The sequence below is a fragment of the Branchiostoma floridae genome, chromosome 1 (assembly GCF_000003815.2).
Source record: "Branchiostoma floridae strain S238N-H82 chromosome 1, Bfl_VNyyK, whole genome shotgun sequence".
Classification (NCBI taxonomy): Eukaryota; Metazoa; Chordata; class Leptocardii; order Amphioxiformes; family Branchiostomatidae; genus Branchiostoma; species Branchiostoma floridae.
The window spans coordinates 4,004,248-4,028,508 of record NC_049979.1 but is presented as its reverse complement, the minus strand read 5'-3'; the positions used below and the strand labels follow the sequence as shown (position 1 = coordinate 4,028,508).

The window sequence follows — 24,261 nt, the reverse complement described above, 5'->3', positions numbered from 1 at the left end:
GCAGTAGCCATATACCAGAAAAAAAATACTCTCAAAGATGAGGCAAGGAAGACAGCTTTAGTGTAATTTTTATGTATTCTTGCACATAGGAATTAACAGGTCCATTTCATTTCCTTCATCATGGATAACAAAAACTGCCACATAAATTTCATGTTGATATAAAAAATTATTGTCAAATGTTTGAAATTGATACTAAGAATCTGTTACAAATGTGACACAAACAAATGTTTAAGTAACACAGCTCTTTGAAAGGGAACACCCAAGTTTACAGCTCCTAAAAACCCAAGTCTACAGCTCCTTTAAAAAAAACGACAACATGCATTCCTTCATAACATCTCATGAAGCCAACTCTGAGCATTTCATAAAATACAGAGGCATTCCACAGATGTTTTTAAATGTAACACTGCAGCTGAAGTGAAGTGGTATACATGTAACTTAGTGCACCAAATATGGCATGAAATACAATCACCAAATTATAACAATGATACCAAAATTTCTGAGTCTGCAGCGATATACAATTTATAGTGATCATCATCATCCTCGCGGCATGTGATCATTCAGATTTGATCAAAATATATGAGTATTGTATAATATTATACTTATTGTAAATTGTAACAATAGTGATCATGTAATTAGAACATCTAATAATTTTAGCTCTTGATATGTATTTAAAAACATCTTAAAAGTGATCATTAGCAAAAATTGAAGCACTCGGTAAAGTTCAAAAGTGCATCACTGTTTTATGCCGTTGATACATGTTAAATCATTAGAAAAACTTGAAGCATTCTGTAAAAATCAAATTAAAGTTGTTCACTGTTCTGAGCCCTTACTATATGTTAAAAGTGATCATAAGCGAAAATTAAACACTTTCCAGTAAATCTAAAATGCGGTGTGATGCATGTTCAGCGCCCTTGAAGAGGAGCGTCGTCAGTTCCGAGCGATGCACACCTGATCCATGACCCCGGTGATCCTGGAGGAAAGAGTAACAGAACATCAATACTCACACCCTATCTAAAAATTGATTCTTCCACAGCTGGTATATTCATCGCTACTTGTCAGCTTTTTGTTCAACGTAGCAGAACACAGTATTTATGCGTGTCTATGATGCGGGTACATAAAGTAGTACAGTGTCACATAAAAAAGGAGAAGTGAAAAGCCTTATTTGAGGGGCAGCCAGATATAACTTGTGCTGCGTGGTCACGAAAGGTGTCGACTCTGAGGCTGTAATGATTTGGATTGTGAAAGTTTTCTATTTTGTGTATAAATGCTACCCATTACACAACTGCCCTTCTAGTGTGAGCCGGCTGCAGTTATTCGACCTCCACAGAGTGGCGTTTCAAAGTGGGCGTGAGAAGGCGATACGCCAACAGGATTTTGTTGTTTTTTAATATTTTGTGGCTTGTACCTTGAACTCGAACATATCCATTTTTGGTAAAAGTGCACCCTACTATATTTTTTTCCACATCAAAGCCAGTCACTTTGTGGCCCTTAACCATAGCGGTCAGGCGATCCAACCCATGGTCGGGCTGGGACCTCGGGTGATACGGAATACACCGTGTTGACCGTTTCAAAACCATATCCAGTTGCTTGAGTAACTATTTTTGGCGTGTTGTATTCTATATTTATACCCTTATGCAGTTTACCTGTACACATAAACATCCCTCAATACTCACCTGTCCACAGACACGCCCTCCTCACACAGGTTGACCAGGGTGTATAGGTGGCGCAGGGCGTGCTCGTACTGAAGGGGCACGAAGGTCAAGGTTATACAAACACATGGAAAAACATCTGAACAATTCTATTCCATATACAAAAAATTTATTGATAACAGGTTTGTGCCATCCAAAATGACATTAAGGGATGGGAACGCTTGGTGGAATAAGACCCAAGAACAACGAGTGTATTGTTAGACTAGTTTATATCTCCCACCACTGATTAGTTCGCACGTCTGGAGAAACGATGTGTGAACGTAGGGACTCAACCTGAATACATGCTGATCTGTACATGCGTGTGTGCATGATTCTTTCCCTGAGTAAAGTAAAGTTAACACGTACCACATTGAAGAGGAAGCAGCGGCGGCGGAAGTGCGAGACGGCGCGCTTGTAGCAGTCGTGGGCGGTCAGGTCCCGGGTGCGGTCTCTCAGCACGCGATCCGCCTGGTCCTGGTCCTGCGCCACCTTCCGCACGATGGTCTCCACCGTGTCACGGATCATCTGCCGATCCTGGAGATGAGGGTAAACGATAATCCTTTGTGAATAATGTAACTCTTTACAAGAATGTTGATTTGATAATAAATAATGTTCTGCAGCAACACTTAGATGCCATGTGAAGCAGAACCAGGCATTATTGCCATGAAGAAGGAGACAGACAAAATGTCATCATTTCAGTATTGCTGATGCTGTAACCAAGGAGGTTAAAAAAAAACCTCCTCGCTGTAACATACTCATTGGTTATGACTCGAGAACTTTATGGTCACTCTCTATGAAGAGATTTATCAGATAGCATATGGATCAGAAAATCTACTCTATTCATAAACTGCTGTGATAAGGGTGGGATATAGACCCAGCCATGTTTGGGACCGCATTCATCACATTGTAACAGTGACATCTATAGCTGCAGTGTGAAGTACAGCCAGACGGTTAGTGAAACGTCAGCATGGGATTTGATGGAGTCTTTGGTTGTGTATGAAGGACTTTGTAAAAAATGAAAATGAAACTTTGACAGACTTACGGCAAACTCCTGTTTGATCAGGTCGGTGACCTCTGACCTCTCTTCGTCCGTCCTGGCGACCTTCATGCGGTGCTGAAGGACGGCGAGTTTCACCTCGGGTGCAGGAACAGCATCAAACTGGGGACAGATGGAGGACAGTAAACTACTTACAGAAACGCCCCGCTGTTCTAACAGCCACATGTTCAGGCTCAGTCAGGGAATGTCGGAGCATAGGGGGGTAACCATCACACTGACCATTCATGTTTGAAAACATCGTTTTCTACGTGTCAATGGAAACATGTACAAAGCCCCAGATGCTATTTTATTATTACAGTAAAGTTTCACAACACTAAGTTTATCTACATTTCTGTTATACTGCATACAATTAGAAAAATATTTCTTAGCTTAAACTATCTTTCAATTGATAATTAAAAGTAGAAAGTTATCTCCTAACTCTTGCACAATCTTCTGACAGACTTAACTTTGCCCACCAGTTATACAAAAGTTTTGACTGTGAGTCTTAACAAGAGTGCTACAATACCATATTTAGTCACATCCTTGTATTGGTGTTTCAGAGAAACATTTATACTTACAGGCACTTGAGGATAGGGTGGCAGGGGGGTGAGGGGAACGTCGAATCGGCCTCCCTGGAACTGCAGCAGTGTCATGTTCTTCATGCTCTGCAGGGAAACAACACAGGATATTATCATGGAAGCTCATATGTGTTGGTAGTAATCAAAGTACAAAGCTAAACTTTCTTCCAACACAAAAGTAATTTCTGGGTGTTAACTTGTTCTAATATCTCTACTTTCTGGGGATTCTCAGGTCAGCAAGCTACATTACTGTCTATTTAACAACATGTTAAGTAAGAAAGGGAATAAAGAAGAGATACCAGACCCTGTGACAGATCATTTTGCTTCATCACAAAGTGTCAAAGGGACCCATCACTAAGGGAAATAGTGAACACAGTTGACTACTTATAAGGGACATCTAGCCAGAAATGACAGGCCCACATATTCTACCAGGGTGGTGGTTGGACAGTGAAACCAGAACAACATACATTTTTGTACAAGTAGGTAACAACTGACAATGATATACATGTGCTTATCTATGCTAGCGTTTGCCTCACCATGTCTCCGTACTCGCGCACGTGGCTGGTGTTCGTCTCGCGCCGAACGATCTTAAACTGACGCTGCAGAGTCTCCTTCTTAAGGTCCTCCTGTTGGCAACAAATGGTACATGTTTGTGTTCTTCCGGAATTAACAAGGGCTCAAACAAAAATACAGGACTGTCTCCTGTCAGTTCCACACAGTCACGTTCAAGTTCAATGCGTGAACTTTTAACCAGACAAGTTATTAGTGGTGTTGCTGTGACAAAAAGGTAAGGTGTTTAGCCCAGAACCCAGAGGTTTGACTCCCCTCGCACATGCCCTGTTACGAATACACCTTAGGAAGGATGCCACCTTTTAAATACAATATACCTGAAAACATCTCCCATTATATCTCTCTATCCACTGTACAGTTACAGTCTTCATTTACTACTTTGTATAATAAGTTGTTTCTTCTTGCTTTATTCCCATGATAAGACTTCTGTAACTGTATGTTTTCTTTAAGCTAGATTTTACACATGTATGAAGTACATGTATTTCTAAAATGTGCAATTCAGCATCTTCGACTGTGCAGAAGATGCTGCGATGTATTTTAGTGTTTACTGACTGGTCAATAAATCTATCTTATACACCATGTCAGTTTTTCATCGAGAAGCGACTGACCGTGTCTGAGTCCTCCATCCACCTGACGCTGTACAGATCGCCCAGGTACGTCTCCCGCTTCTCGTCAAAATAGCAGGCGTAGGACGACTCGTGGGGGTTGGCCGCGCTGGTGGCGAAAACTGCAAAACAAGTTACAAACATTGAATGTTATAATCAGAGTTGTAGCCAGCCTGAAATCATTTTCCGTCCCCTCGATTTTAAATCCTATCAAGCACCCAAGGTGTGATGTTCCTAGGGGAGCATACCCCTGGTGAACTCTGAAATGCTATTTCCTGCATTTTTAAGTATAAAATTTGCTGGTAGACAAAGCTGTTCAATGGCATCTGTTTCGGTGAAAAATTACACAAGGACAGTTTTTTTAAATATCTTTACATATCGATTTTTGTCTGTCACGAAATGGGCAAATTTGTTTTCCATCCCTCCGTCAAAGGATGGAAGGACGGGTGCTGGCTACAAGCCTGGTCATAATTCTAGTTTGATTAGCAAAGTTGACAACCAATGGAACCATAATGTCTTCCTAGTTAGCCTGTTGATGACGTAAATTTGCCAAACCCTGGAGATGCAAGACTTACTGTTGATGTTGTCGGGCAGGTGTCTGTGGAACATGGAGCCAGACTCACAAGCTTCCAGGTAAAACACCAGCTGCAGTGGGGAGGGGCACATTATTAAATTTTGCATATACAAACACAAAGCAAAAACATCATGGCTCATGGCAGCAAAGAAGCTTAATTCTATTCTTTTGTGCTTCAGCAAAAAATGTTCCTCTTTCAGCCCACATCAGAATTTCTTGATTAGTAAGTTTTCAGTAGCCTGGGTGCCATCCAATTACTACCTGGGCTCCCTGCACTGTAATCGAATGCACTCAGGCTAAGTTTTTGGTTTTTAGTTTTTAGCCATTGCAAAGGAGTTTTCACAACACTGACATCACAGACTGAGTCTTTTTTTTTCCAAAAGTTGCTTCCCAGTACAAAAATCTGTGAACATGCTAGTAGCACAGTCACAGTGAGAATTTCACTTTTTGTTCAACTCTATAAGTATAACCACAAAAAAAAGGCCAGGCATTGACACATTGACATGTTTTACTTGATTTTTTTCAACCGTTTACTCACGTTCTTGTACATGTTGTTGTCGTGCATGTACTGCAGAGCCTCCATCATGTCCTTCGCATGGAGCTGAGAGAAACACAAAATTCTAAATTTCTACTTACGCATCATTACAAATTAGCTGTTGCAATTGTTTCGTTATAAATGGCAGAAACAATAGTCATCAGGAAGACATTTTTTAATAGTAAGCCCTTCCACTCATTCCAGTTTTCACAGAATTGAGCTCAATAGCCAAGTATATTTGCCCACTGAACCCTTATTGAGGCCAATCTAGTACATGTAGTTAGCCCCACACCTCCATAATAATGTAGAAATGCAGAATAAGAAGTTCATAAAAATTCAAATACTTGACAGACATGAAGCCACACTCTTATTTGTCGATTACCACGAAAAGCCATCCTATCATTGGTTGAACTGCTGATTATGATGACCAGTCAGGATCAGTCTAATTTGGTATCAGCCATAACATTTAAGTTACGGGCTTATCACTATGACACCCTTGTTGCAATAGTATCCAGAGAAATGTGTTACCTCTGACTCAGGAAAAGCGATGAGGTTTGGCGCTCCATGGTCGGTGAAGAACACAAACACATTGTCTTCTGGGCCGCTGGGGGGAACAAAGGGTCTTGTCATTAAGAGCCTGATAATGACCCAGACTTCATGAAGGGTTTTTCCATTCCATGTTTGGTGTAGCAAGAGATTGTCAGTATTTCTGCAGATTTTAAACTCTGGCCATGTTGGATCAAAAATATGCCCCAACACCCTCAAAAAAGTTTTTTTTCATAGAGCATTTTTTCTATCCCCTTCATACACATGTCTCATCTCTGTAGAAAATTTACACTCCGAATTCCTGCCATGTTTCCTTTCAGTACACACACACACACATACACACACACACGTGCGTGCGTCTGCATACACACACACCACGCGCATGCAAGCACACACACACAGACGCGTCTCACCGCTCACCTCTGTAGCACCTTTCCACTCCCGATCCCCGCCATGGCCTCCTTGTTTCCCTTCAGCACATTCAGGAAGTTCTCGGGAGTCACATCCTAAAACATGTCACAAACATGTCAGAGTTTGAGTGTATACTCAGAACATATATTATAACAATACTTAGACATGGCAGCATTAACCAAGATGCTAAAGGTAAATTTCTCACTAGAAAATAGAAGGGGATAAACTATTTTTAATGATTTATTTAGTAGTAATGAAGTACATTAACACAATTAAGATTAATGTCTTAAGGACTAAAGAACAACACACCTCAACGTTGTAGTCCTTGGGGACCCCCTTGTACACATCTGTACCTAGTTAGTGCTATGTGTGCCCAGGTGTATGTTTGTGTGTGTGTGTGTTTCCCTGTCCGTGTGTGTGTCCGTGGACATTCGTGTGTTCAGAACATACCTCACTGTTGTAGTCCTTGGGAACCCCCTTGTACACATCTGTGCCGTTGGGCCTGTTGATGATGATTCCGGGGGTCGGGTTTCTGGGGAAAGTGAACATTGTCAGAAATTCCGCAAAACTAAAAACTGAAGTCTTGCTTCATGGCAATTGTCCTTTGAACTAAAAATGGGCAAAAAATACATGAATAGAAAGTGCGACTGTAATTCTAAGCAAAGACAACAGGTGGCCTTTTATTGATGGTCCCTGACCTTATTCTTTCCAGGACTTACCCACATACCGCCTACTTCTATTATAATACTGGTACACACATAACGGGGGCCGCCCTAAGACGGTCCCCGTCGTAAGACGGTACGGATTTTTTGCTGATCTTATTATCCATAAGTACACCGTGTTTGTTGCCACTGACTATGCTGATTACAAAGGTAAATAAACCAAGTCCATGCACACAGCTTTAATTTGCATTCCAAGTCTACTTTAACATATTTACTTCATGTTTTTTTAAGAGCAGAATTCTAACAGTAATGTTGACAGTGCTGAATCACTGCGGTCACCGGCCTCTGCGTATTGGCGGCTCATGTCGCTAACTATACGAACTCATCCAGCAGTCACACAACTGCCATGATACACATAAATAAAGCTCCATAAAACACTATGAATATGGGTCTTCAAATGTTTGTTGAGTAGAAAAGTAACCAAAAGGAAGCGACATAAACATTGCCACCATTGTACTCCCAAGGGAGTGTGGCTGTGAAGGTGGCAGACTAGAGAACGCTCCAAAGATTTATTTGACTGTAACAAATGATTCGTGCTGTCTATGAAAATAAGACTTGACATAGAGATGTAGATGATATTTTCATATAATCAGACAGAGTTTTGTTGATGTTGGCTGTGTCGTTTTTTCGTAATGATTTTTTTAGTCGGGCATTCACAATCAGTGCATTCAGCCCGTTGCCCGTAAAACATCAGCTGGATTGTTCTAGGTACAGCCTTCCTCATGTGAGACAAGAAGTACATACAGTCACGATTTTACTGTCAAAAGAAAGCTAAAATATCATACTATTATTTTTTCTGTGTACTTAGATTTACCACTTACTTCTGAAGAGAGCAAAATATAAAAAAAAAAGCGTACCGAGTTAGGCACACTGTCCCGCGTAGCACAAAATTGGAAGGTTACATACACGAAATTGTCTCTCAGTGATTGCCGCTTGTAACACGCAGCGCGAAAGGTTCATGAACCACATGAATGCATTTCTTATTCAAGTATATTGTTCAAATCTATGAGTAAAAAATTCAGTCATCAAAATTTGACCACTCTCAGGCAACTAGCGATGGAGCGCCATGAGTTTCAGCGCAAGAAAAAGCGTACCGTGTTGGGGCACCTCCCATTACAGGTTTAAAAAAACAACAACAAAAAAACAGTTGAATTTGAACTCACTCCTCGTTGTTTGCGATGTCGTCGTACATCATGACGATGATCCGGTCGTCAGGGATCCCGTTACGGTGCAGAATCTGGTAGGCGTGGCAGGCATCGGCCTGTAACCATGGCAACAGCAGAATTATCATAAAAATACAGCAACATTGGAAACCCAGTAAACCATCATGTAGATGTCCAAATTTCTCTTCTTTGTACATCTTGCAGGTAATGCACTTTGTCATTGCAGTTTGACAAGAACTGCAAGGGGTCTTCAAAATTCAACCATTCTTTCATATACTTCTATTATACGACTGGTTCACTTTTGATAATAAAACTCCTTTTGCAGCCTTGAACATTGCATGACTCAAAGTTATTCATCAACATGTTTTAATCAAACCTTTGGGAAAATAATAACGTTATCCTTTTTGTAGATGTAACCATTGCTGTATATGTAAACAAATCAGTGAACCAAGCCCAGTATTCTACACAAATTACAATTCTCCACAATTACAGTAGAGGTACAACTGCTACAGATTAATAAAGTCATAACAGTCACATGACTACAGACACACAGCACAACAGACGGCGGACGCATGACGCAACGTCTGTCACCTTCCCTCGTGACTCCAGGTAAACAAAAGACACGCCCGCCAGGTGAGAATGGACAGGTGAGGCTAGTTTTATGCCGACTCACCTCTAAAAGGTTATCGCCCCCGACACTGTGCACACAATGTCGCCACTCGTAGATACCGTTTACACACTCCTGAGATACGGTTTACACACTCCAAGACCTGATAACACTGCAACTACCACTTCGGATTTCTGTACTTCCCATTGAAAATTAGATCAATGACCCTCTCAGTGTTATTGGCTGATTATGAGGCCTGTAACTGTAAGTTGACCCTGACATTTTGAGGGTTACTCTTTGTTCAGTTTATTGGGTTGTTTCTGAGCAGCTCAGTTGACTAATAGGAAGATCTTCAGATATTTGACCGGAAGATTTTGCCAGTTACCACTTGAAAATGAAATCCTTTGTAGTCATGTGCCAATGTTCTCACTTCCTCTCTCATACAGAGAAAACAAACGTCATAATTCGTCACCACATGCCTCTTAATTTTTTCCTAACTACCCGGTAACTCTTCACTGAGTTTAGTTCCTGAATTATTATTTCACCAATAAACTGCTCCATGTAACCAACAACCACTGTTCCTATGTGCTAAGGTACAAAACCCAAAGGAGCAACTCAAACATTATAACTCAGTAATGGCCTTGAGCCAAAAGGAAACATGCCAGCCAACACTCCGGCAGGAAAATCTCTTTCAAAACCGCTTCCAGTAGGAAACCATCATCAGAATACAAAATCTAAAAAGCAAACTTTCGTCACAAATGAGTGTGTGTTCGTTATAAATAGTTGTTGAATTCTACACTCGTGCAATTGTAGTCAATCTGGCCGAGAGACTGCAGCATACACTGTACACCCCTCCCAATGGTACAGTCCATTCAACATTGACACACCTTGCCAAAAATCATCCCATGACCATCATGAGACTCTACCTGACATATGAGGCCCTCGTAAATCACACTGACAAACAAACTGTCTTAACTGTGTACATGTATTATACAACTTATACAAGCATGGTCCACACTAGGACTGAACTGTGAGGAAGTCAAAGACCTGTCCATTCTATAGAGATCATACAGACCTCATACTAAAGCATTTAACAATACACAACAGTTTGCAAGTCATTGCACAAGTGCGTTTTAAGTTACATTCAGTCTTCAAGTTCAAACACTTTTCTGGAAATCAACATGCCCTTTCAAGAGTAACACCTTGAAATCTTGTGTTTGTGCAAATGTCTTCATCAATCTAAGACCCCCCAATTAAGAGGCATTTTGCAATTTATCTAAAATACCTTTCTCCGAGTCTTTTTAACCTCTGTGCTCCAACATTTTTTGGGAAAACAAACTGGTTTTTTACAAGCAAGTGAAGTAACCCTCCTGTCTTCTTTCATTTAAAAAAAACAAACCTTCTCCTGTCACAGTAAGTGAGAGATCACTGGGCCTGACGTTTCTTACATTCCAAGCAGATGTATGGCATCCCCTTGTTCTAGACCATTTACAGCAGGTAAAACAGGTGGCAGATGATACTCCAGAGGGGCAACAACAGATCGTTGTCCCTTGGGACCCCACAGCAGCTAGCCCAGCAGGACAAAGAGATCAGGCAAAAATGCACTATTCTAAAAACCCACAAAATACTTCTGAAACTAATCTACAGGTAGAGCTCAGTTCTTCCTGCAGGTACGTACCTGGTGTCTGTAGTTGCCCCAGCCGTTGGACCCCGCCACCACAACCGCCCAGTGGTTCCCTCCTTCCTTCGGGGGCAGGGCGAGGGTGGCCCCGAGCAGCGACAGCACAAGTACGGCGATCATCTCGGCTTTTCTGGCAGCTACTGTGTGGGACAAAACAGGTCAGAGAATGTTGAAGGACCGGAAAGAGGAACTAACACAACAGCATGACGCAACCGAAACTAGTGCAACCTAACAAAGGATGGTGAGAGATTGAAGGCCTGATGAAAGAGTAGAGGACAAATTATCTTTGGTTGGGAAATATACGCAATGTTACAGTGTAATACTAAAAAAAAGCTGGACGGATTTGAAAACAATCAAACGTTAGAGGTAGCAACCACTGTCTTTCTTCAGTGACACTCAAGTATAATTTTAAAGATCTATTGATCAGCAGGTTTGTTGAAAGACTTCAGGAAGAAACTGCAGAACTGGTAGAAAGAAGTCTTGGTAAAACATACGAACTTTCCGGATCCGGACCTGCTTCCCTGATTCCCTTGTTCCTAGGAGACCAGCAGTTACCGCTATCTACAGTTTAAGGGTGATCACACGAGTGGGGAGAGTTTATCAGGCAAAGCAAACAGCGGGAAACAATGACAAGGCAAACAAAGTACGCACCTCTTGTTTACTGTATACCTGCAGCCTACTGACCCAACCTCTCCCTGAACTCCCGTCACGTGACCACTTTCACTTCCGCGTTAGGGCAAAGGTCAAGCTGATGGCGGGAAAAACAAGACTGTTTTGGGGTGGGAGGGTTTGATAAAGGATAGCGTAGGTGGCACTTTACGTCGTGATTCTGCAAATCTCAGATGTCTGACGATGAAATTGCGTAGCTCGTCTGACACAACCCATAATGTTCCCCGACTCCATGTCAAATAGCGATGTGAAATCCTCATGTTTTTGCTTCCTCTCTGAGTAAAGGGGCTTATAATTTGGAAAACGACACACAGACTGACAGAGCTGCTCGGCTATATAGAAAGTAGCTATATAGAAAGTACTTCGAGTTCGAACTCTGTTGGATGGTTGGATGGGTACGGCGGCCATGAGTGATACAGAGGAGCTACTGCATGAGGACGTAACGACGATACAGGAAGTTAGTCTACTTACTTAGCTTTATTGTTTTCAAATTCAAGTAGCACGAGCTTTTGTGTTCAAAATCCATTATGTCTGTCAGAAAGTGTCTTGTCTAAAATGGTTTTGCAGAATCCACGCGTGTGCCGGCACTGCAAGGCTATCTCCATAACTTGGCATAAGTCAGCCACCATTTACCACTTTCGTGTTGCAATAACAGAATAGCAACACTGCAGCAATGCTATACTGCTATCAATATCTAGATAGATAAAACAATGACAGATGATCTGTTTTTCACTGTAATTTTTCAGCTTCAAATCCCGTTCAACAAGAAGCACCTCCCTGCAGTACTGACCCGGCCCAGCAGAGGGCAGCCCAGGTACGGTGTGATCCTGACCCATGGAGCAGGAGGAGACATGGACCACGCCCACCTGCGGGGCGTGGCACAGGTGTTGGCAGGTGCAGGTTACCTGTGTCTCCGGTTCACCTGCAAGGGACTGAACATCAGCTACAGGATCAGGGCCTTCACCGCTGTCTTGGTGGGCTTTTGTCTTGTTTTTGGTCTTCAACAGTTCAACAGATGAGATTATTTAAGTAGTACTATTCTTTGCTATAAGCTACCTCACAGTTTGAGCTGCACATGCACAGTACGATGCAGTTTGGGTAATATGTCAAAGTTGAAGGCCACTAAGACACAAACAAAAACATGTCGGGACATTATTAATGTATCAAGTCTGGACAATAACTGTTTACAAGTTAGATTAGCTTGAACCCTGACCTGGAAATGGTGTTCAGCTTATTGTAGGATGTGGGATGTGGGTATCCACCTGGCAGAGTTTATTGCTGCAGCTTATAGTTATTTAACTTGCTTTTGCTACAAAGAGATGATAGCATGGCCCTCCATGGCCTTACCGGAGATGCAGCAGTTTTACAGTTACTATAGGTTGCCATTGTCATATTTCAGGACTATCTACGCAAGAAGGTCACTCCTACATTGCAGGGCTGCATCGTTGGAGGTTAGTTGATCAGCAGATACTGTAAATGTATTTAAGGTCGCGGGGATTTAATTTTGCGGTAGCGGGAAAAAGGACTTTTCGTGGTGGTTTTAAGTTCGCGGTAGCACCATGCACTATACTTTCTTACTGCCATGGAAAAATGTTCGTTTTAAGTTCGTGGTGAAGTGGCCACCGCGAAAATCGCGAACATTAAACCACCACAAAAGTTTCTGCATTTACAGTATCTTAACTAGAACTTTTGTCTTTCCTTTGTTGAGATCTTTGACCTTGTTAATAATAATAACCTGTAATCGTCTTAAATTCCTTTTGTTGCAATCTTCTTAATGTTTTATTTTGGGTTAGGAACAAATCTCGAATGATATTTCCTCCTTTTCCCCAGGTCGTTCCATGGGCTCCAGGGCTGCAGCAGGTATGTATGTGTCTTTGTGTGTGCGCATATATGTTAGTGTGTGTGTGTGTGTGTATGTGTGTGTGTTTGTCAAAATTTCAACAATATTTTCCACTCTACAAAACTAATTTTTGCATCTTGTATGTTAATCACTAGAAAATTAGAAAAAAAAGTATTTAGTCATGCCTTCAAGTACCAGTCATCAACCTAGGACTGATGTAAACTCATTTTAGACAATGCTTACAGCTAGATGTGGCACAGTTAGTTGCTGCCACGCTGCCTTACTGTGAAGCTTGATGTTATAAAGCTAGAGTCAGTCCCTCATACACAATCTGGACATCCACCCCCCCAGGCGTGGCACTTGCGGACACCTCAGGGTTTGTGAGGGGGGTGCTCTGCCTGTCGTACCCCCTCCACCCCCCGGGAAAGCCCGACAAGCTCCGCACAGACGTCTTCAGACTCAGGGTGCCGACCCTGTTCATCAGTGGTACCAGAGATCCCATGTGCCCAGCTGGCTGCTTCAGGTAGGTCAGAAGGGTCAAGGTTATGGGTGGCATTGGAACATTAGACCCTGGAAGATTAGACCCATTAGGGGCTATAGGTATCTCCATTGGAGGTCGTGGTTTTGTGGTTAGGGTTAGCCTCCTCCAGGCCTTCCTACACCTACAAGGGTACGGGGATTATAGTCAACAAAATTCGGGAAATTAGCCAGGGGAGTCAGTCCATGGTTGGGTTGATGTTTCCCCTTTGCGGCTGACCAACTCTCTAGTACCAAAACTCCCCTCCCCTGCGCCCTTGACTCGGGTGTAATGATTACCTAACTTTGGTGAGGGAGGGAGTGCAGTCAATGTCTATATGTACTATGACTTAGTTGGTTTTATACAATTGATGTGTATACAGTGTATTACATTTTAAAATGTCCCAAGTCAAGATAAACCTGGATCTGAATCAATTAATGCCTGAACGTTTTCAGTGAACATGTCAGACCCATGGGCGGGGCAGCGAAGGTGTGCTGGGTGGAGGGGGGAGACCACGGCGTGAACGTTCCCAGGCGTACGGCAGACGACGTCTGCAAGGAAATCTGCTCAGCCGTCGCTCCATGGTGTAACGCTGTCTTTGAAGGGACAGACAGGCACGCAGGCAGCACGAGAGAGGAGGAGAGGGGAGGGCAGAAAAGGGCATCGCAGACCGAGAAGACAGATGAAGGGAGTAGGGGAAGGAAGAGGAGAAAGAATAGGAGACGATAGACAACGAAACGTTTGGTTTAAAACTGCTCCTTCATGTTGTGTTCAAGTTCAATTTCAGTTAAATCATCATCATCATCGTTCATCCAGATTAATACAGTGAAGCAGGGATAAAGTCCTCATAGCACGTTTTGTTCTTCGTAGTCTCTTTCCATCAATATCGTTGAAATAGCATGAGATTGTCCAACTCTGCACTTTTCCATGCAGGTTCATCACTGCAGATGGCATGCACTTTTCTGTTTGATTCCTGCTTCTTTTTTTGTAGGGAATCAGTTACCTAGACGTTATCAGCTGGTGTGTTATGCTGAAAGGCTAACGTTACATCAATGCAGATACCAGAAGAAATTAGCACACGACAGAAGGCAAAAAGTATTCTGACAAGTTATGTAATTTACATCTGATTTTTTATTGTTCTCAGTTGTGGTAATGATCAGTGTTAGAAATGACCAGGAAAGGAAGGGGGGTCAGTGGAATTGAAAGTCTTATTCAGGGACATAGTTACTAGTAGATAGAAATATTAGTAGTACCAAAAACTTGACAGAAACTGAAATGGAAGAAATTATTTGCATATTATGAATTCCTGAAAAGAGAAGTCTTGGAAACATATTCTGAACATTTCTGTTGCAAATGCAGAACAAAAAGCTATTTTATCTCAATCTAAAACTGTACTGTCAATTCTGCTCTGACACAAACAGACCAAAAACTAGGGAACTTGGCTTTTCAGTATCAAACATTATAACACATTTCTCAACTTCTGTACATCTCCAACACTGTGTGAACACACTTGGAATTACTTAAATATCATTGGCGCTGTTCAAAAGAAATTCTCAATGGTTGAGATGGCATGTATAGAGCAATGATATGTTTGAAACTAAGTGTTAAATAGAGAAGGGGGGGTACATTTTGTATTTTCAAAATACTGTTGTATTTCAAAAGTATCATTTTGTATCCATATCACATTAGAAACTTTTGAATCAAAAAAGCAGAAATGTTTACTGTACCGTTCCTTTTTACTGTGGAAATAAAAAGTTACTTCTATCTACTTACAGCACTAAAATGTTGACTCTATCGAGATTGACATGGGGGGGGGGGGTAACTGTGTGTCCTTTTCGTATGGAAATACACACGTTGCATCTTTAGGAATAAATAAATTAATCTGTACACCAGGCTCCTTCAAAATACAGTCAAACCTGTACTACTGAAGCACGTCACCGGAACGTACTGCGCCTGCGCGAACCCTGGTGTTTTGGGGCTTGGTTTGGTCAACGTTGCATTGAAATCCCGCTTGTTGCACAGTATATGTTAGAGACATGGTTTCATGTAAAACGTACACGGAGTTTTACCCTTATATACGCACGTACTTTCTTAAATGCGGCCCTTTAGTAAACCGGGGGTTTAGCAAGGTTTAGCATGTCTATTCTTTTCGCGCAGGCGCAGTACGTTCCGGTGACGTGCTTACTACTGACCACTTCTACATGACCACATGGCCAGTGTGGACCCATAGATAAATTTCCCATCGACACAAGCTTTAAAAATCCTGTCCACATACGCCATATTTTATCCTGAGCGGTCTAATTGGGCAGGTCAGACTGTTTTGGTTGAGCATCCTGTGTCACAATGTCTGTCACAAGACAACACTGAGAGCAGATTCGAAACAGTTCATCTTGCACAACGAGTAAATGAGAAATAAATACATTTGTACACTTACATCTTTCAAATAATTCACACAGACTGTACTGTGGCAGGAATAAACACAAAAAAAAAACATAACTACAACAGTAACTGTGTGAGGAAGAATGGCAAGTAGCTTGGTCCCTCCCCTCCATGCTGACAGCTGTCAATCATACTCATCCATGTCATAGCCGTCATCATAGTCTTCATGGTCGACTTCTGCAACAACATGTTCATAGATTCGTGAATTCAACTTCTGCAACATATTCATAGATTCATAAATTCAACTTTTGCAACAACATGTTCATAGATTCCCAACTCTGCTTGGGATGCATAAAGTTATTATTATCAAGTAAAAGTCTAAGTAGTCAGAAAGGTTGGAGAAATGACACACGCAGAGTAAGGTACAACCGACGAACAATAGATGTTTCATTTTTGTTCCTTCACTTGTTACTAGGGCTGGGTACCAGTAGAGTGTACAGGTACAAAACCGTTTTTTCTTATAGGACCGGTCCAGAAAAAACGGACCTGAAAAAATTTGGTGGACCGGATGTTGGACCTAATTGAAAATTAACAGGTTATCTGACCAAGCATTCACACGTTTTGCGGCTTACTGGTCGAGGAAAATAACAAGAGCGAAGTAGATTGGAGTCTATAGTAATTTCCACCAAGTTTTACAGTCACAAGTTTTCACATACTGAATCAGGTCCGGACCTGGACCTGATCCTCTGGACCTGAAACGGACCTGGACCTGAATTTTCTGTACCGGTATCCACCCCTACTTGTTACTATAAATGTCATCCATGTGAGATAAACAAAGCTGTACTGACCTGTCCTGCCCATGAGCTGGGCTGCACTGATTGGTTCATCCTCCTCGTAGTAATCCTCCTCAGCCTCCTCCTCATGGTCCACGGTACCTGAAATACATGACATCATCTCATCACATCTGCACCCCATTAGGGTACATCATTCACACATAGTACCTACAATACATGACATCATCTCATCACATCTGCACCCCATTACTGTACATCATCTACACATGGTACCTGCAATACATGACATCATCTCATGCATCACATCTTTAACCTGAAATACATGACACTATCTCATCACATCTTTCACCCATCAACACACATCATTGCACAGTACCTCCAATACAATGTACACGTACTTAACAATATCTCATCACATCCTTATCCCATCAATACACACCATTTGCTCAGATGCAAACTTAGAGAGAAAAGTAGAGGATCAGCTGGATTCATGCATCTGCACCACAATGTCAAATGACAGGCACACCTCAATTGTTTACTTGTATTTGTTTGTAAGGATATCTCTACATTGTTTACTTGTATTTTTTCATAAGAATGTAATCAGATGGTTTACTGGATTGGATTGTTAAACAATTGTAAGGGCATACCTGGATTGTTCACCTGTGTTTACAAGGACCTACGTACCTGGTTCCACCTTTGCATACTCCACTGGTCCTGTCTCCACCACAACCTCTGAACCCTCCAGTTTTGGTCTCTTGACAACAGGTTTCTGGACAAACAAACATAAGCATAAACAAAAGACAACACGACAATGTCAGCTAAACAAAACATTAGTAGTATGCTAGTATCCATTATTTGATTATACTGCTGCTGGGATCCCTGACACAGGAGTACTAGGCAAAACACAGGTAGACAGGCATTAATAGCAGGAAACATCAACTATTCCAGTTTGATAACATACACCTTACAAAATACTTCAACTAGAAAAAAAATCTCACCTCTTCAGTCTCCTCAACTTTCAGGTGAGGTCTGTGGAGAGGAAAAAACAACAAAAGATCATGTCACATATTTTTTTTGCACTTGTGAACTTCCTACTTGAATAAGAACTTTAAACTGAAAGGTTCATGAAATACTGACTGGTAGGTGAACACAGAATGAATGAATATCCTTTATTCAAACAGAAGAATGTAAAATATCTGTCATGGTAGTGGCTGCTATCTGAAACGTCTGACCGTTTCCAAAATCATATCCAGTTGCTTGAGTAACTGCTTTTTGGCATATCTCATTACCTGGATGTCTAACCTTCTTCAACCTTTCTACTCACCTCTTCCTGCTTCCCCTTCTATCTATCTCTTCAGTGTCACTGATAAAAGGTAGTAGATACTATCTGAAACATCTGTCTGTTTCCAAAATCCTATCCAACCTCTTGAATAACTGCTTTATGGCGTATCTTCTGACCAGGATGTCTGACCTTCTTCAACCTTTCTACCCATCTCTAACTGCTGCCCCCTGTGGGTAGTCTGACTAACCTGATGAAACTATTCACAGAATTTTGCCTCTTCCTGGATCTTTAACCCACCTCTTACTGCTGCCCCCTGTGGGTAGTCTGAGCGCCGTCCTGGCTGGAACATTGGGGGACATGAGGGGCTGCTGCAGTCTGCTCGGCGTGAGGCGGTTCGGAGTGATTTCCAGCGGCTTCTTGGTCTCCGTCTCCTTGTTCAGGTCCCTGAGAACGTCGTAGTTGATTTTGCTGGAGATTTTCTTCTCCTGAAGCATCTTCTCAATAGCCTCACCGGCCGTGCTGGCCTGGATGGGCTGCTTCTTCTTCGGCTTTCTCCTCTGTGTTTGAACAAACAGGAAGATGAGTACTGTCAATGCAGAAACTTGCAAAAACTTGGTGGTTTAATGTTCGCGGTTTTCGCGGCGGTTTTCCTATAGTACAATGTACTAGTATACTGTAAATGCAGAAATTTTCCAAAGCTGCCAATTCACCGCAAATTTAAAACCACTGCAAACATTTTTCCATGGCAGTAAGAGACTACAGTGCATGGTGCTACCGCGAAATTAAAACCACCACGACAAGTCCATTTTCCCGCTACCGCGACATTAAATCTCCGCAAACTTATATGCATTTACAGTACCTAACTTTGGTCAAACCCCCTTCCACAGAGGCTTTAGCCACTAAGTAGGGCCATGTTGTTTTGATTATATTGATGTCATCCTCTCTGAAACCCAGAACTGATGCATGTGAATAAAAAAAGTTTGGTGAAAAAAAAATGTTGCCTTCATTATGAAATCTAAGTGGTCAGAAAAGTCGAGAGTATGGTATACCGAGCAATAGATTCTTCATTTTTGTTCCTTCACATCTTCTTCTTTGTCTTTGGAATTGATGTTGACATTCTATGACATTAGTATCCGCTTTCCACTATTCTTTGCAGTTAATGGCATATACCGCTCATAATGCAGCTGCTTTGTACGATGTATAGTATGATTGAAAACTTCTTTTTTGGTGCACACGGCCAAAAATTTGTTTTGTGTGTGTTGTTTTGTTGCAAGCAGTTTGCACATGAGGGGGAAAAACAGACATCAATACTTTGATTTATTTTGGTTTTATTTCAGGCACAGAGGCCCATATCATTACAAAGTTATGAACAAGTAAACACATATACAAAGCTGAATACATCAATTATACAGGTAAATACAGTAAAATAAAATACAGTGATGGCTTGATTCATGATGGCCCTTTGTACACCAGGATAATGTAGTGCTGCCAGTAATTACTGACTAACTGAGTGTGAATATGTCAGATTGAAATTATAAGTTTTAGGATACCAATAAAAAAAGATGATGAATGTGTGACTATTGTCTGATACGTTAACATTGTGCATCAATAAACAAACAATCACTGTCGTAGGGTCATAATGCAGAGTGTAGAAAGACTAGCGTAAGGAATTCAAATGTTGTCTGTGAAACATTCATCAGTAATGGAGTCATCAGAGACTGCAGAGGGACTACCGTGTTGGGTTTAACAATCTTGTTTCCAGTCCACAATGGTTCAGTGTTCAAGTCCCAACTTAGTTAGATGTTACTGGGTTCCGCCACAACTTGCATGCGGGTGAAAAGGACTGCACTTCTTTGGAAGGGACTTCTAAGGAGTGCATCAACGATACTATGTTGTACAGAACTTAGTATCAACATATACCTTGTATGTAGAATTTCTTGTTTTAGTTCGGAATGTGTTACATGAAGTACAGCATTGTCTGATGAGTCAAATCACATCAACTTCGCTGTCAATATATCAGTGTGTAGTGAAGTTTGCTCATCACTTGACTCAGCTTCAGTGAAATATGGAGACTGTGTGCCACGCATAATCAGTCACTACCAGCTGTCCCTGTGTTGCCATGGCAATAGCATGTGGCTCTGCCAGGTTGGTAATGATGTGGTCCAGGAATTTTCCTGTCTTGTCAAACTTCTCTACACGCCTGTTTCCCCAGTCTGCCACGATGATGTTACCTGCCCTGTCTGTACAGATGCCACGAAGATACTTCAGCTGACCTTCACCACTTCCCTCACTACCAAGCTGGAACAAAAACTGTCCGTTCTTATTGTATCCATAGACACAGTGATTGTGACAGTCCGACACAAAAATGTTCCCTTTCCCATCCAAAGTGATGGACCATGGGTACTGCATCCCCTGCTGCTGACCCACAGTTCTCACAAGTGTCCCATCTGGCCTGAACACCAAAACTTTACCATGTGGTGGGGGGTTGTCCCACCATCGTCCTTTGGTTTGTGTGATGAGGATGTGCTTCCTCCTTGTGTCCACGGCAACTCCTCTGTTCCACCCTGTCTTCTGTAGGTCAAACTTCCTCAGCACCCTGCCCTGTTTGTCATAGTGCACAGCAAAGTGAACAGAGTCTGTCCCCCCCACCACCCACAGGTTCCCCTCTTCGTCCAAGGCCATGCACTGTGGGCTCAACGTCTGTCCGCATGGCACAACTGTTGGGAACTGTCTCACAAATGTTCCCCGCAGGGTGAAGACTTGGATTCTCTGGTTCCCCCTGTCTGCTACATAGATCTCCCCTTCATCTGACACTGTAGCACCACATGGATTATCAAACTGTCCTGTTCCTGATCCCAGCCCACCAAATGTCACCTGATCATGAGACTGAGGTGCTTCTTGCTTTCGGTTACCATGGTGATGACCCATGCCCCCTGCTGCATCATTTCTAGATGCAGCTGCTTGTGGGATTGTTGTCAATCGGATAAGCTGGACCGTCACATGTCCCAATACTGGCACTGGGGTGTCTGTGGGCTGAAAGACAGCAGGCTGGGTTTGTACAGGAGTTGGTGCTGCTTTTCCTCTGTACTTTCCTACCACCTCTGTCAAAGCAGCTTGCTGACTGAGAAACTCGCCCCATCCCTGCTGCAGTTCTTGTTCTGCTCGATCACAAGCAGCAGACAGTTCATTGGCATTTGCCAACACTCTGTCCCTTTCAGTCTGTATTTTCTCAAAGTTCTCTCTGTGACTCTGTTGTGATTCAGACAAGAGGTGGTATTTTCCCTGGGTGAGTTTCTGTACCATTTTGTTGTAGGCCTGAATGATGCTGTTGTCTCTCTGCTGTTTCTGTCTATTCAGGTTTTTCTCCTTTTCCCTCAGACCTCTAATGAAGCTGCAGTAACTTTCCAGAATGTCCCTGCCCTCATTGATCAAGGGCTGGACCGTCAAACTCCTTTCTAGTGCAGCTTTTTTTATTGTTGTTGTGCCATGGCCATCATGAGCCACTTCTAAACACTGATCACAAACTGGAATCTGACATTGTTTACAGTACACTTTGAGCACCTCAGACAGGTGAAAGCTGCACTGGGGTTGTTCCCTTATTTCCCCTGACAGTGTAGCCTGGTTTTGCAGCCTCTCACACAGACTTGCAACCAGGTGGTTGTCACGGAAACCTGCAACTCCTTTACGTGACAGCCTGACATGCTCTCGACAGTTGGGGCACTTCAAGTGTCTGTTGTTCCCTGCAAGGTCCTGTAGACAGTCCTGACAGAAGGTGTGCTGACAGGGCAGCACCTTGGGCCTGGTGAACAGCTCCAGGCAGATGCTGCAGGACAGTTCTTCCCTAAATTGCGCCCCCAAACTTGATGGTGCAGCTGCCATTTTGTTAACCTTGTGATGTATAAAGCATTCTTAGGTCACAGTTCCGCTTGCCCACCCGTGAATGCAGGTGTTTGTTACAGCTCTTTGTTTACACGGATCAGGTTTCAGCCTCACCTGACACGGCTATCAATGGCTAGACTCAGAAGAGACTAATTTTTTTACACAACCACTTGTTAAGTTCCAGCCATGTTTTGATAATGAGTGAGTGAATGTTCTTCGGCAAGAAAAAACAGTCATACCTTTTTCTGCTCTGGTTTATGAATGCCCTGTTCCTTTTCTAGCGCTTCTTTTTCTTCTTTCTCTGGAAAGTAGAACATGTTGAACTGTTAGAGAAATAAGGAAAGAAGGAAAGGTAAGGCAGCCATCAAGTTAGATGAAGCATTTCTTTTTCAAATAGTTCAATGCAGCTTCAGAATGGCTAGCCGCCCATCCCAATGTCATAGCACTGCTTTCCCCTAAGACCTTGGATGGGAAGTGGTTTCATGCTTGAGGCTTATACCTGAAGCTCCTTTGTACAAGGGGCTGCCAGCCTTATGTCAGCATCTAAAGCGAAAAAAGCACTTGGTGGAAGACAGAATGTTACTGTTTTTTACCATATAGCATCACTGACATGTAGACAAGCCTAGGATTGGCTGCCAATGAACACATTTTTTGGGCAGAAAGAGATAATGCCAACCACTGATGCTTGTGATAGGTGATTAGGCACATTAATAGAATCCCCTTACCTTTCATTTTCTGGATATAGTCTGCGTTGGCCAGAGTCCAGATCTCTGTTTTTATTCTAACCTCTTCGTCATTTAACAAGAACTGTAAGACATTACAAAAATGATGCATCAGCTGCTTACACGGGGCAGAAAACAAAGAGTGCAGAATTAGAAATATTCAAACAGCTCTGCAGAATAGTGATGTATTTCCATCAGTCACAGTGCTGTGTCAATGGCATGTGGCAATTTGAACAAGTAGCATAAAACAAACTAAATAAACTGGCAGTATTGCAGGCAGACTGACTTCTAGAGTGACTCCACTTCAATTCCAATAACCAGTTCTTAGGATCAGGAATTTCCAAAGAAACAAATATGAAATAACACCTGTATAAAAAAAGTGTACAAAAAAGTGCTTTTACCCAGTCCAGCTCCTCGTCATTGATGCCAGTCAGGTCCAGCTCTCCTCCCTCCTCTTTCTCCCCATCCTCATCTTCTGTACCTTCTTCTACACAACACAAACATCAAGAGTACATTATTGTCATGGTAACGTTGGTGTCATGGCAACACAACACAAACGTCAACACATATTGTTGTCATGGCAACACAACACAAAAACAGACAGCTTAAAATTTACAAAAAAATTTCTAGGTACACATTGTACTTTTCAAAAATTTCCTACATGTACTTTCGGCTTTATTTAAAATAAACATCGTATAACTTTCCTTTTCATTTATGGGCAGAGCTGAACAGATGACCTTCAGGACACACCCACCTTTCTCTGACGCGACCTTCAGGCACTCGTCGAGCGAGTCCTTGATACCGAGGCTCTCGGGCGTGGGCTCCGGTCCGAGGGCGGGCACGATCCCAGCGAAGGGAGACAGGATCTTCCCCATCACCTCCTCCTCTGATAGCTGCTGTTCCTGAGGTAGCTGCTGTTCCGAATGCTGCTGTTCTGAATGCTTCTGTTCAGGGGGGTTTCCTGGTAACAGAACAGCAAATTTGTACAGCCAAAAAAACAGGTCCCCCATAGGATGTACCTATATAACATCCATGGATGTTCTTTAAAAGATCAGCCTAGCTATGTTCTAATTCTTATGGATATGAACTCATCATAAGTCCGGACCATTCCCAAAATGTAAAAAGTCCCAGGAATGCATGCAATGACATAAGTTTTTTTAGTTATCATGTTTAGCAACCAATCAATCACTCTCTGCCTAAATCCCTCCCTCCCTCACTTCCTCCCCCCCTCACTTCCTCTATCCCTACCTCCCTACATCCATCCATCAATCAATCAATCAATCAAAAAACCTTCAAATCAATCAATCAATCAATCAATTAAACAGTTAACCAACAAAATAATCAATCCATCACCAAGAGGGTCACCAACAGGGCATTTTCTCACCTGAGCAGCTTGTGCCTGGCACCACACTAGGAGAGTCCACTCTGCTGCAGGGGGTTCCAGGTGAGGACGTACCATCTTC

The 24,261-nt window shown here is 42.3% G+C and overlaps 4 protein-coding genes across 8 annotated transcripts in view; 1 reads left to right on the top strand and 3 right to left on the bottom strand.

The window, feature by feature from the left end:
- Positions 1-306: 306 nt before the first annotated feature.
- Positions 307-11,482, bottom strand: LOC118424708 (legumain-like). 4 transcript variants are annotated; one of them, XM_035833393.1, is made up of 16 exons: positions 11,215-11,361; positions 10,994-10,998; positions 10,714-10,856; positions 8,429-8,526; positions 6,994-7,075; positions 6,553-6,638; positions 6,115-6,190; positions 5,590-5,652; positions 5,053-5,122; positions 4,481-4,599; positions 3,839-3,928; positions 3,303-3,389; positions 2,731-2,847; positions 2,055-2,222; positions 1,674-1,741; positions 307-970 (listed from the first exon to the last, which is right to left on the bottom strand). In XM_035833393.1, the coding sequence occupies exons 3-16, from the start codon at positions 10,834-10,836 to the stop codon at positions 928-930; spliced, it is 1,290 nt and encodes a 429-aa protein (XP_035689286.1). In that variant the 5' UTR covers positions 10,837-10,856; positions 10,994-10,998; positions 11,215-11,361; the 3' UTR covers positions 307-927. The 4 variants fall into 4 exon arrangements, with proteins under 4 accessions (XP_035689286.1, XP_035689304.1, XP_035689294.1 ...); XM_035833411.1 differs by having other exon boundaries at positions 10,714-10,853; XM_035833401.1 differs by lacking the exons at positions 10,994-10,998; positions 11,215-11,361 and adding an exon at positions 11,368-11,482.
- Positions 11,483-12,095: 613 nt separating this feature from the next.
- On the top strand, positions 12,096-13,767 carry LOC118424456 (testis-expressed protein 30-like). The gene is made up of 4 exons (XM_035833028.1): positions 12,096-12,359; positions 12,785-12,836; positions 13,216-13,245; positions 13,577-13,767. Exons 1-4 carry the CDS (start codon positions 12,096-12,098, stop codon positions 13,750-13,752), a joined length of 522 nt encoding a protein of 173 aa, XP_035688921.1. The 3' UTR covers positions 13,753-13,767.
- A 1,086-nt stretch (positions 13,768-14,853) lies between these two features.
- LOC118424396 lies at positions 14,854-18,408 on the bottom strand. Its single transcript, XM_035832946.1, has 7 exons — positions 18,374-18,408; positions 18,240-18,278; positions 17,914-17,944; positions 17,600-17,684; positions 16,970-17,056; positions 15,938-16,358; positions 14,854-15,658 (listed from the first exon to the last, which is right to left on the bottom strand). The coding sequence occupies exons 1-6, from the start codon at positions 18,406-18,408 to the stop codon at positions 16,306-16,308; spliced, it is 330 nt and encodes a 109-aa protein (XP_035688839.1). The 3' UTR covers positions 14,854-15,658; positions 15,938-16,305.
- A 27-nt stretch (positions 18,409-18,435) lies between these two features.
- The window catches only part of LOC118409611 (transcription factor IIIB 90 kDa subunit-like), an 11,807-nt gene continuing 5,981 nt past the window's right edge, over positions 18,436-24,261 (bottom strand). For both annotated transcript variants that reach the window (XM_035810757.1, XM_035810766.1), the window contains exons 5-10: positions 24,183-24,261; positions 23,553-23,759; positions 23,200-23,285; positions 22,802-22,883; positions 22,316-22,377; positions 18,436-18,754 (exon numbers count right to left, since the gene is read on the bottom strand). The exon at positions 24,183-24,261 is cut by the window's right edge and continues 65 nt beyond it. In XM_035810757.1, the coding sequence (XP_035666650.1) occupies positions 18,458-18,754; positions 22,316-22,377; positions 22,802-22,883; positions 23,200-23,285; positions 23,553-23,759; positions 24,183-24,261 (813 nt within the window). In that variant the 3' untranslated portion in view covers positions 18,436-18,457. The remainder of the gene's footprint in view (positions 18,755-22,315; positions 22,378-22,801; positions 22,884-23,199; positions 23,286-23,552; positions 23,760-24,182) is intronic.

Bases quoted from the DNA above. Each gene is read 5' to 3' on its own strand.
- LOC118424708 (XM_035833401.1), bottom strand. From the start codon at position 10,836: ATGATCGCCGTACTTGTGCTGTCGCTGCTCGGGGCCACCCTCGCCCTG. The intron at 8,527-10,713 runs GTACGTACCTGC...CCATGGTTACAG, and splicing joins GGGGCAACTACAGACACCAG to GCCGATGCCTGCCACGCCTA. The intron at 5,653-6,114 runs GTAACACATTTC...TGTTTCTCTCAG, and splicing joins TCGCTTTTCCTGAGTCAGAG to CTCCATGCGAAGGACATGAT.
- LOC118424456 (XM_035833028.1), top strand. From the start codon at position 12,096: ATGACAGATGATCTGTTTTTCACTGTAATTTTTCAGCTTCAAATCCCG. The intron at 12,360-12,784 runs GTGGGCTTTTGT...GTCATATTTCAG, and splicing joins GGGCCTTCACCGCTGTCTTG to GACTATCTACGCAAGAAGGT. The intron at 12,837-13,215 runs GTTAGTTGATCA...CCTTTTCCCCAG, and splicing joins GCAGGGCTGCATCGTTGGAG to GTCGTTCCATGGGCTCCAGG.
- LOC118424396 (XM_035832946.1), bottom strand. From the start codon at position 18,408: ATGGGTAGAAAGGTTGAAGAAGGTCAGACATCCTG. The intron at 18,279-18,373 runs GTCAGAAGATAC...ACCTTTTATCAG, and splicing joins GAAGAAGGTCAGACATCCTG to TGACACTGAAGAGATAGATA. The intron at 17,057-17,599 runs GTACGTAGGTCC...CATGTATTTCAG, and splicing joins GTATGCAAAGGTGGAACCAG to GTACCGTGGACCATGAGGAG.